Below are 12,969 nucleotides of genomic sequence, written 5' to 3'. Positions count from 1 at the left end.
CTAAAGAGGTATTGGTATGTTTTCATTGTAATCTTTAAAGACTTCTCATAAAGAAATTAGGCTTCTGAATTGGAGTCACCAATTATAGATTTTTATTTCCTATCTCCAGTTTGATTTTATACACTTGCTCTCAATAATACTAGGTACATTTTGATGGAAGATGGTGTACATGTTTATCATAATCCTCACACCAAAGAAAAGTGGAAAGACCAGAAAAATAAACATGAATTACTTGGGTAAAAAAAAAAGTGGCTACATAAGCTGAATTATTTAGTGGTTTTCTTTCTGAGTGTATAATTAGAAGTATCTAAAGTTTTCCAGAAGTCAGAAACCAGCAACAGTGTTGCAAGATTTGAGAAAATTGTCTCTGGTGAGATTGAGATTAGAAGATTAAATATAATTTGGGTAGGATTTGAATAATGTTAATATTTCTTATTTTACACATGATTTTGCATTGATAATTCCATTTAATATTCATAAAATCCTGCTCCATTTGACAAATAAAAAGTTGAGGATAAAAAAGATTTCAGTAAATGTAGAACACTATATTTTTGGTTGCAACTTCTGTTGTTCAACTTTTTCTGGCTATTTTTGTACCTGAGTTTCAGTATGCTTTTCAAATGTACTACCCTACTTGAACAGTAAGGAATAATTTAGAGAGAGGATCAAAAAATGAGGGAAGAGCTTACATAAAGAGAAGATACACTAAAAAGAATAAAGCTGTTGGCAGTGTCTGAAGGCAATGTTTAACTCATCAAAGGTAAGTGCATTATGCTTACTAGTCTAAAAAGATTGATGAGTCATTCAACAAACAATTTTAATCAGTGTCCAACTACTACACTCTACATTGAATTAAATAGGTGAATAAAACATGGTTAAAGGTGTCAGGATAAGGTAGCGAAAAAAAAATAGGCACTGTTGTGTATGTAGTCTTATATACATGAAATCATATCTTAGTAATGTCTCCTATTAGCCACTAGTTTCTGACCATTTTAAAGACTCAGTTAAAGCATTTTTACACTTCTTAAAATCACATTTTCCTTGGGAGAATTATACAACAATAGGGTAAGTTTAAATACCTTTGTACCTTAAAATATAATCTAGAATATTGTGGACGGGAAAAGAAATTATGATATAACTTTTTTTTCTTACTCAGAGAATTCCTCAGGATGCCCAAGTTTTGGATAGATTGTTGCTTCTGTCCCATGTGTGTCTATACCTTTGTAGCTGAAATGTTGACCCTTGTCCTCACTTAACTCCCTTAGAATATGGATATAGGTGTGTCTCTTCTTCGCAGTGACTTAGTCTCTGTGGACTCTCAAAATAGTTAACACAGAAAATGAAAGTTATGTACCATGAACTGAAAATAAGGCAGTAATTTGCTACTTCTGCAAGCGTGAGTGACAAGAATATAATTTCTAATACACTACCTCACACACATGCCACAGAAGGCATGCTTGAACCATACTAGGAGGGAGAGAGTTTGCTCTGACTTTTGGGTAGGAACCCTTGCTTACACCCTTGGAGACTATTGCAAAGAAGCAGTCAAGTTGACTCCTTTTAATTTATTCAAGAAGTTAGTAATCACTTTTGTGGAAAAAATATACTATGTATTGCATAGAAAGATGTATAGAATATCAAAAGAACCTTAAAATCTAGCTATAGCAAAGAAAAAAAGTACTTTACAAAGATGGACAACCTCAACCCAAAACATTCACATGCATGATGAACACACATGTATGCAAAACAAAGAATGATTGAATTAAATGGGGTCAGCAGAACAACAGCAAATATTGAAGACGTGGGTAATTTAAGAAGATCTCAGAGATGAGTTATGGCTGGTGTCTCTTTCATACAATAAGTGTGTGAGGGGTGTACATTCTAGTTAGAATTGCTTGCTTCAACGTAAGTGCTAGATATACCTTCCTCGTACCTCTCGTGTGTTCTGGGACAGGAAGATCAACTTAAAGTTCTTTTTCTCCAAGCTGAAAAATCTGAAGAAAATTATGACTGCTAATTTTATAAACTGTGAAATACACAGTCTTAACAATTAAATAACATCCCATAATACTGAGTAGTCAGCTCATCAATTTTATTTGTAAGAAAAAAGCCTAAATGTGCAGAATGTCAAGTCAAACAAGACTTTGGAAATACCACAAGAAAACCATCGTATTTGAAAATTAACTGTATTTGTCCCCAAAACTATTTCAGATGGCTTACAACATATTTACAAGAGCAATAAAATTAATTTTGAATTGATAATAATGAAAAACAGAATCGAGAGGTGAGGAGAATAGCACGTCCGTTGAAAACATGAAATTGTTGTCACAATTGAACATGAATTCAGATTTTGCATTTTGAGTGTTCAGATGAACAGCAAAATTATAATCACATGTCTTCAGAACCAAATATATAGCAGAAAAAACAGACTGCAGGGATGTTTTTTCTTATAGATAGATTTAATAATAAAGAAAAATATACTTCACTGTACTTTTAGAGCACCTGGCATTATAGGTTTGGTTTTTATAGAGAAATGAAAAACAGAAGGCATACCTTCCTGTTTATACACAAGAAAGCAAGAGCCACTGAAAGGGAAATAACGGCACCTCTGAATGAATCATTCCCACAGATGCAATATGAAGAAATGAAAGCAGAAGACAAGGTTTCCACAGTGATGCAATTTGTACTCCTGGCATTTTCTGACCTTCCGAACCCCCAAGGATTACTCTTTGGGGTGTTCTCCATCATTTACATCATTATCTTAACCGGAAATAGCCTCAGAATAGTAATAACTAGGCTTGACCCTGCACTACAGAAAACCATGTATTTTTTCCTGGCAAATTTTTCCTCCTTGGAAATCTGTTACGTGTCTGTCACTCTTCCTAGGATTTTGGTGAACTTTTGGACTCAGGATAGAAGCATTTCTATGCTGGACTGTGCCGCCCAAATGTCCTTCTTCCTTATGCTGGGAACCACTGAAGGTTTCCTCCTGGCCATGATAGCCTACGACCACTCTGTGGCCATTTGTAAGCCTCTGCACTATCCCCTAGTCATGAACCAAAAGAGGCGTATCCAGCTGGCTGTTGGCTCCTGGATCAGTGGAATCCCAGTGCAGATAGGGCAAACATCAGATTTTCTCTCTGCATTTCTGTAATTCTAACCAAATTAACCACTTCTGTGACATCCCCCCCATTCGGAAGCTGGCTTGTAGAGACACTTCTGTGCATGAGCTGTCAGTCTATGTAGTAGCTCTGTTGTTTGTTGCCGGCCCTTTTATGTTGATACTTGCCTCCTACAGCAAAATCGTTTGCACTATTCTGAGGTTGCCAACAGCCAGAGGAAGAGCCAAGGCCTTCTCCACATGTTCTTCTCACCTGCTGGTTGTGCTTTTATTCTTTGGATCTGCTACCATTACCTACTTAAGGCCCAAATCCAGTCATTCTGCAGGAACTGACAAACTGCTCTCTCTGTTCTACACCATAGTGCTTCCCATGTTCAATCCCATGATATACAGCCTTTGGAACAAGGATGTGATTGCTGAACTGAGAAAATTATTACTTAAAAAGTAGCATGAGGAGTTTATTTATAAATGATTTAACTGTTTGCCAGTTACCAGAGAAATTTTTTAAATCTCTGCATTCCCCCGTTAAGAAGTTAACCACTTCTAGTTTATACTATACTTCTTGATACTTTTTAAATACTAACCCGCAATTTACTGTGCTTAAATACGTATGCGTCAAAGTATCTTCTATACGTTATGCCTAAAGAATAATCCTGTCTTATGAATAAAAGAGTAATGTGCATCACATATTTCATTAAAAAATTCCATCTGTTAAGATTTTTGGTTTGAATATACTGAAAAATATGCAAGATTAGTTACCTAAATAATTGTTTATATCTCCACACTTGTATTTTTGGCATTCTTTGATTCTATAGCACGGAAGGTGGCCCATAGCAGTTAAATAATGAATGTTTGAAGGAGGGATTGAATGAGTAAAAGGACAAATGAATATTGCCATGCCCTACCCAGACTCCTGGCAAAATCTAGAGATTTCAGGGAACCAATAACTTTGGGAGCATATTTATTTACCCACTATACACTCATGTGAAATTACTCCAATCGTAATACCAAGAGACAAACTTTCATGCATTTAGTTTTCTTTATAAATGCATGTTATACCAGAATCTTCCTACTTGTCTCAACCCATTTACTTTGCATATGTTTCTATGTTCAACTTTGCAGTTTTGGCCCCAAAGTAATTTACCTTGAATTATTTCATCTTTTTCATCACTGCCCTCCAAACAGCTAATCCTATGCCAATTTATAATTTAAAATGAAATACCTATTAATTTTAAAATGTAGAAAAGTGTTAGGTTATTTTTAGAATTACCCAACTTACACAATTGCATTGCATTAGTGTACCTTGCCTAATCTTCCATATCTTTAACCCCTTCTATAGGGTTTGAAATTTTTAAACCATTGAACTGATGTTATCAAGGAAAGTGAAACCATTGAACTGATGTTATCAAGGAAAGTGAGTATCTATCAGTAGAATCATTAATGACCATCCTCCCAATTTCACTCTCAAATGAGCAACTCACATTAAGATATTTGGTACATCTGTCTCTGAGAACTTCTGCTGCAGTTCTTTTGACAATTATGCCATTCTGTACTTTTAGTTATAATTGTACTCATGTGTATAAGACAATGCTAGCTCCTGTTCTATAGGGAGTTATATTTTACTTTATCAACCCATTTGTATCCTCCAGCATCTAACATGAGGTAATACATTTATTTGTTTATTTTATTCACAAAGTATATATGTATGTATCCCTTCTCATTTAATGTTTTATATAAGAATTTTATACACAGTCTGTAATGGAGACCAGGATGATGATGATATACTGATGACAAAGATGATGATTATGACGGAGGCATCAGTGGTGGTAGTTTTTGTTTCTGAAAATTAGTAAAGCAGGTGTCATAAAATCATGGGAACAGTGCTGTCCCAGGAGTTCGGATCACTGATTTTTAATCTTCTCTTTACCAAACTAAGATGGTAAGAATATACTCTTTCCTATTAACTCCCAGGATTATTACAAGGCTCACTTATCCACCTAGCATGGAAAGTCATTTGAAAAAGCTTAAAGTACCAAGAATGGAGGTGCTGGCTGTATTTAGGTATAATCCTTAATCAAATCACTACATCTGTTGTATTTTATATTCAAATTTGTGGAGATAATCGTAGTACTGCTATTTTTGAGGAAAGGGACATTCCACATGTCAACTACCTAGGGAAGAAAACCTACGTGTTTATGCATTGGAATTATTTCCTTTTATTAATGTATATGTTGGGGTTTTTTCTTAAATGTGCTAGTCAAACATTTGCTCACCTAAACCGTGAATATGGAACACAGCTAAATTTTCATTAATATTCAAATAAAATGTTAATTAACCTTTTTATCATTTTAAATTCAGGACCAATGAACAAGTATAGGTTTATGAGTTCCTTCATACTTTTACAAAATTCCTTGAGACCTTTGCATTTTCTCTTTTTATTTCTCTACCCCTTGTCTCCCAAATCTGTCAATTCACAATGAGACAGCCTATAGAAATCACTTTTTGGAGATATAATTATTTATATGCTATCCATTTCCAGGTACAATAATTGAGCCTCACTGGAAAGAAATATATTACATAGTTTATAAAAAGAGTCATGTGGGAATTCCCTCACGGTCCCGTGGTTAGGACCTGGCGCTTTCACTTCAGGGGCCCGGGTTCAATCCATGGTCTGGGAACTAAGATCCCGCGAGCCTCATATCACAACCAAAAACAAAACAAAAACAAAAACAAAAACAAAAGTCATGTGACTTTACATATAATTACTTGACTAGCCCATGATTGCTACCTAGGGCTCCATTTATTTCTTGAAGTAAAGAGCAAGAAATTATTCTCACGTATCTTGTTTTTTTGTACTTTTCAATTATATCAGTTTTCTGAATAGTAGCATTTACTGACCTCTGGCCACCAAATATATGGGTGATGCAATATATAACTTGGTGAACTATTTGCTGAAGACTTAGATTCTCTGTTATGCTAAAATAGTGTCTTCAATAGATATATCATTATAAATATATATATTTAATGAGAAAGGAAACATGTACATTTCTGTATGGATTCATTTTGGATGAACGTTGTTATATGTTGAAGATTGCTTCTTCACAAGGGCATTTTACACATTGTTTCCTTAGCAATAGTAATACTTTAGACATACTGTCCCTCTAAAAAATACTGGTGAAAACCAAGCATTATTACTCATAAGAATGTAGTAACAATTATAATTTACAAAAACTTCTTTCATCAAAGAAATTTCATGACATGTGAGGAATATGTGTCCTTAGACAAACGATTTTAACATGGTGACTACTTGAAGCCATAAAATAGTATGCGGCCTGTGTTCTCTGAACTACAATCCCCAACAACCTCTATACCTTGATTGTCTCAATATATCAATCTCTTCCAAGAGTGTAGTAAATTTTAGTAATAAAATTTAAAGTTGTGATAAATCTATTCACATTTCTTTTTAGTCTCCTTACTCTCTGGCTCCTTGGAAGAGAGCCACATTAAATGCAGTTGACAAGGAAAGCTCGTTCTTAACAGGATAAAAAGTATTTAGACTAAAAAGTGAAAATAATCACTGCTTTAGAGGCACAATTTTATATATATATATATATAATTTACATTACATTATATAATTATATAATTTAGTGCTATTTTAACATTTTAGTAAATTTGCTTTTAGTGACTAGACTTATTCTACAACCATACCACTCAAATGCTAAGACTAGTTGAAACCATTTCCCTGTTCACGTTGAATGGCTTTTTTTTTGCTAGTGTAAAGAAGTAGTTGAATATTTGTCATTATGACATGGTTCCTAATTTCATAGGAATATATTTACTAATATTGGACTGAGCACTGACATATTCTGGAGCCTATTAACTTCATCACAGGACCTTTCATGTTTCTGTATTTCAAGCTATATGTCAGTGAGTTTAGCATGGGGGTTAGCATGGTATAAAAACAGACCCTACCTGAACAATTACCTGTGAACATTTGGAGTTGAGCACACTGTAGAAAGAAAGGATGATCGTGTGGTGGAAGGCAAAGATGGAGAAGACGCTGACGCCCACAGGTAGAAAGTATCTTTAGGACAGTGACGAAAATGAAAGTTAGGAAGTGATGACTACGAGCTTTCTCAATTCATCGAAATTGGCTAAAGTAAAACACGCTATTTGGATAAAGTGAATAGGATCCAAGAGGGCAGCAGAATATTCATACAAAATATATTAACTATGATGGACTCACAGTAGGCAATACAACTGAGAGGATGAGTGTAGGGAACAGTCTATGCCCAGGTGTGGCGTCCAGCCAGAAGGATGGGACGCAGCTTCCGAGACAGGGTAACTGTGTAAAGCAGAGGCTTACGAACAGCCAGGAAGCAGTTATAGACCAGCGCTGCTAAAAATGAGATTTTTTTTTTTTAATAGAATTGTGGGTGGTTTAGAAGGAAAAAGAGAAACAGAATTCGTCATATTTTGTACACTGTGTAGGCCTCTAAACAAGCTTCCAATGTCTACCCTTTTTCTTTCGCAATTTGTTCTCAACATCAGACATAGTTTTCCTTTTAAAATTTAGGCTAGATCATATCATTTCTTCTAAAACCCTGCAGTATTTCCCCATTTCACTCAAAGTAAAAGCCAACATTCTTAATATATACTACAAAGCCCTGCTTGATTATGTTTCTTTTCTTTCTGACTTCCCAACATACAACTCTTCACCTGACTCACTCTTGTAGAAACTTTGCAGAGATTTACACCATCAAAGAAATTAATAGAGAGTATACTAAGACCGCAAATATTATGAAAATGTTATTTCTCTCATTTAGATGTTTCATGTTTTAAAAGCATGCTTGTTATAAAGTTTGTGAAAGTATCGAAATTTCATAATTAAAGTTGTTTTATTTAAATTAAAATTAGTTTAATTCTTATTCAGATTGTTGCCAATGGAAGATAGGAGAAATAAGGAGTTCATTTTAAGGGGCCGCTGATGACTTGGTACACAACTGGACATGAGTCTACGCCAGCTGAATTTTATCCAAAATAAAAATATTTGTTTAGATTCTTGCTACGCAGAGTCTGGTCCAACGGCCAGTAACACCAGCATTACTTGGAAGTCTGTTAGAAATGCAGAATCTTGGGCCCTACCACAGGCCACTGCACCAATATCTGCATTGTACATGTTGGGTTGCACCCTGCAGGCCTACGAGGCCTGCACTTGCCCAGCTCTAAGACTGAAGAAAGAGCACAGAGTCAGCAACAGAGACATCAGTGGTTTGATGGATGGGGGATCTTAATGTCTGAAGCAAGGTCCTGGAGCAACACCCCACGGTGTGCAGCGGATGGGGGGCAGGACATGGTGGCGGTCTTTGCTCCCAGGGGGAAAGGGAAGATTGCCAGTTATAGGGGGAATTACGTCAGGTTGGCTCATTAGTTACCAGGGAAACTAGCAGAGGGTCATGCCCCTCACCACCCCTTTGATAAGAACAATCACTAGCTGGGGCCTGGGGCAAGTGGGTAGGAAGGCCAGTCATGTGCATAGGGTGTAGGGGAAGCGGGCACTGGTTGGGCAGGGGATGGACAGAGAGCAAGAGAACAGCCATCTTGAGTGGCCTGACCATACAATACAGCACCCCCAGATGAGTTGTTTGAGTAATAAAGTATGAAAATCACTGGTTCTGATTACTTTTGGTTTGATGGTAATTTTGGTGATTTGGCAAAATAAAAATACAAGAACATACTCAGGTGTTTTTCCCTGCCTTTTTCTATGTTGTCATTTATCACCTTTTTTCCTCTTTTATTCACAAATCCAAGTCCAGAGAGAATTCATCTTTTCTCCATATACAAGTCAATGTACCATGAAGTATGCAATAAAATGATTCATTCCGAAGGGTAATGATTGATAATACTCACTTTGTCATAAGTGTGTTGGAAAAGGGCCTGTATATGTGTGTTGCATCCCAATAACAAGTTACTACACACACGTGCACACACACAAACACAGAAATATTAAATCCTCCCTGATGGAATTAAAACTGACAATTTTCATTTCATTACCCAGAGTGAAGAACAGCCCTTGAGTAGAATTATTTGGAAAATGCACATAGAGTATATTAGTAACTGGCCAGAATATTATGCTAGCCATGTGGGACCCCTGGTTTATAACTAAGAAAAATTAAAAGTAAAATGTTTGGTTTTTTATGTTTTATGGTTGCCTACCTACCCACACATATAAGACCAATTTTGGTGGCATACCTTTATAGTATAAGGTGAAGTTAAATGTTTTATTTGAGATCAACACACTTATTTTGGACATGTGAATATTATTTAATCACTAAGGTGATGTAGAGGAACAATATTGCACATCTGCATAGTGCATATCCTGGGGAATCTTGTGTGCTACAAACCATGATCAGCGAGAGATAAACGGAGATAATATTTTGAATTTTTTTCTAACTCAATCACTCACTGGGCAAAGACCAGAAAATGAATAATCACTTTAGGATACATTTCAGTCTAAAACAATTGCAGCAATGCCATATTTGTCTGGCAGATGACTCTATACCATGCAGGTAAATGTGTAATTAACTAAAAATTAACCTTTCAAAACAAAACAATATTTATACAAACTATTTTTTTATTGAAGTATAGTTGATTTATAATGTTATGTTAGTGTCTGGTGCACAGCAAAGTGATTCAGTTATACATGTATATATTCTTTTTCATATTCTTTTCCATTATGATTTATTATAGGATATTGAGTATAGTTTCCTGTGCTATACAGTAGGACCTTGTTGTTTATCCATCCTATATATAATACTTTGCTTCTACTAACCCCAAACTCCCGATCCAACCCTCCCCCACTCCTCCTCCACCTTGGCAACTACAAGTCTGTCCTCTATGTCTGTGAGTCTGTATACAAACTATTTTTGAAATGTTTTATGACATCCACTGCATTAGTAAATAGAATTTACAATATCAAGTTCAACACATCAGACTGTGAGACATGTGAGACTAGTAACAATTTTTCATTTTTGGTCTGGTTCCCTTGTTAATCCTTTGGATATAAAATCAACACTTTTACTTGAAATTCAGTCATCATGTCTAACATCACTTCCTATATTATAATAAAAGTACAGGAGGCCCTTGAGCAGAAAGGAGCAAAGAGCTTGGCCTGATTTTAGAGACAATGCCTCCAAGCTCTCATTGCTAATTCTTTCATATCCACATTCCGAGTTAGCTACAGCTTTTCAGAATTCCTCTATAGCCCTGATATTCCTATTGCTTAAATGAAATGGAATAATGTTTTAAACAATGATTTATTATGCCGATGTATGAGTCAGGATTTTATGGTCTGGTATTTACTGTTAAATAAGACTCCTAGTGTTGCTGCAGTAAATCACCACAGACTTAGTTGTTTAAAACAATGGAAATTTATTTCCTCGCAGTTCTCCACACCAGAAGCCTGAAATCGAGGTGCAGGAAGGCCATGCTCCCTCTGAAGATGCTAAGGGAGAATCCTTCCTCACATCGTCCAGATTCTGGTGGCTCCTGGAGCCCCCTGGTGGGAAGCAGTAAAACGACACTCTTCCCTGTGTGTCTCTGGGTGTCCTTTTCTGTCTCTTATAAGGACACACTCATTGGATTTAGGGTTCACTTTAATCTCATTTTGATTCTTACCTTAATTACATCTGCAGAGATCCTATTTCCAAACAAGGTTTCTGAGCTTCTGGGTGGACGTGGATATTTGGGGGACACCATTCACCCAACACAAATTATTTCACATATGGTTTACAGCTATTTTATTAGACATTGAATAAAACCAAAAGATCAGATAATGGGTTTATGACTCTAAATTGAAAAATCTAGTGAGTTGACTACATAATTTTAATCATCATCTCTACTAGAAGCATTGAACAACACTATGTAATAGATCAAATTTCTTTTGGAGACACAAATCTTCAACAAAATTGTATTCAGCAATTCATTAATTTCCTGGCACTCTCTTTCACATCTTTGTTCCTGAGGCTGTAGATCAAAGGGTTCAGCATGGGAATCACCACTGTATAAAATACAGAACCTACTTTGACTATGAGCCATGAGTTTTTGGTGCTGGGTACACAATAAAGGAAAAGGACAGTCCCATGGAGAATGGTGATGGCAGTCAGATGGGAGGCACAGGTGGAGAAGGCTTTTTGGCGCCCACCAGCAGAAGGCATTTTTATGATAGTGACAAAAATGGACATATATGTAGTGAGGATAATTACCAAGCTGCTCACCTCATTGAATATGGCGATGACAAAACAAAGCGCTCAGCTGATGTAGGGATCCGAACAGGAGATGAAGACAATGACAGTGCTCACAGATAAAAGTATTTGTGATGTTAGACTCACAGAAGGATAATGCCAGTAGAAAACAGGTGAGTGTCAAGGAAGAGACTACACCCCACGTGTAGGGCCCAGCCACTAACGATACACAGAGCTCTAGGGACGTGACCTACTGTGTAGAGTAGAGGCTTACAAACTGCCACTAATCGCTCATAGGCCATCACTGACAAATGAATGTTTCTGCACTGCAACTAAACAAGCCAAGAAGAATTGCATGATGCATCCTGGGAAAGAGATGCTTCTGTCTCGCACAACCAAGTTCTCCAAGAGTTTGGGTGGAAAAACTGGGAGAAATGAAGGGTGGGAGAAAGAGAGAGAGAGAGAGAGATTTGGAAGTGGAATCTGATTCCAATGAACAAAATGTAGGGCTTATGTATGTGTCCATGGCCTTGGGGATTTAGACCCCAGAGAATATTTACTGAACTATTTCTTTTTATGTCACAAACTCAGAAATTGCTTGAATGTTTTTCTATGTGGAAATTTACAAGAAGGTAGTTTCTTCTAAATCACTGGAGACAGCGCCTCATCTAGCCTACCCCCATGAATTTCTTTTTAAAAATTAATTACAGAAAAATATACAAACTGAATTAGAAAATATGGTGACTACAGTAAAACCCAAAGTGAAAGATAAATCAGCTAAAATGCAACTATTCAGAGATAACTGCTATTACATTTACTGTGTGATTTTTTTTTGTCCTTTTCTGTGTATAAAGCGCATGTGCTTTGAGGTGTATAAACAACATAACTTGGATTCTGGTTTTATTGCTTAACATAAGTATTATTATTTTCAGAAACAGTGATGTACTTTATTGAAACTAAATTGTGTTTTCTTCTAAATATGGCCAATCCACACTTCCAAGCTTACATTAATACAGTTAAATAATATAATCTCTTAAAAGTGACAAATGCATTTTGGAAACATGTTTAAGTCTCTAAAACCACTGGGTGTCAACCAATCCACTGGTTCCGCTAAACCAAAATACCACCCAATTAGATCCACTTGTGCTTTCTAGGCCCATGACAACCTGACTAACCCTTGCCAGACTTTAAGGAAGCCATAGCACAAAAGAGGCAGTTTCTCACCAGGCATAGAATTATTTGTTGTACATAGCATGGCCTTGATCCAGAATCCCACAGGTCTGCATGGTTATTCTTTCAATGGGATAGGCTTGAGTTCCACAATGCATCTTCTCCCCATCACTGACACCTGGACCAGCTCTGGAGCCAATTTCTGCACCCAAATCACCCAAATCTAGCAAACTTCTTGTATATTAATTTTCTTTGCTGCACAACCAACTTAGAGGGTTAAACGCATACACATTTTTATATCAGTTTCTGCAGCATAGTAGTTTGGGCCTTGTATGGGAAGAAGTGTTTGCGTAACTTCATAAGATAGTGCTAAACTGTTTTCAAAGTCATTTAACCTTTCACTCTCCTCTGAAATGCATAAACATTCAACTTGCT

At 36.3% G+C, this 12,969-nt stretch overlaps 1 protein-coding gene and 1 pseudogene across 1 annotated transcript; one reads left to right on the top strand and one right to left on the bottom strand.

The window, feature by feature from the left end:
* The first annotated feature begins 2,626 nt into the window (after positions 1–2,626).
* LOC118900030 (olfactory receptor 10AG1-like) lies at positions 2,627–3,569 on the top strand. Its single transcript, XM_036862175.1, is given in 2 exon segments — positions 2,627–3,126; positions 3,128–3,569. Coding segments are annotated over 2 exon segments (939 nt in total). The 5' UTR covers positions 2,627–2,629.
* A 7,525-nt stretch (positions 3,570–11,094) lies between these two features.
* On the bottom strand, positions 11,095–12,564 carry LOC118899578 (annotated as a pseudogene).
* Between the last annotated feature and the right edge of the window lie 405 nt (positions 12,565–12,969).

This window comes from Balaenoptera musculus, chromosome 8 (assembly GCF_009873245.2).
Source record: "Balaenoptera musculus isolate JJ_BM4_2016_0621 chromosome 8, mBalMus1.pri.v3, whole genome shotgun sequence".
NCBI lineage: Eukaryota > Metazoa > Chordata > Mammalia > Artiodactyla > Balaenopteridae > Balaenoptera > Balaenoptera musculus.
This window is presented reverse-complemented; position numbering and strand designations above follow the sequence as displayed.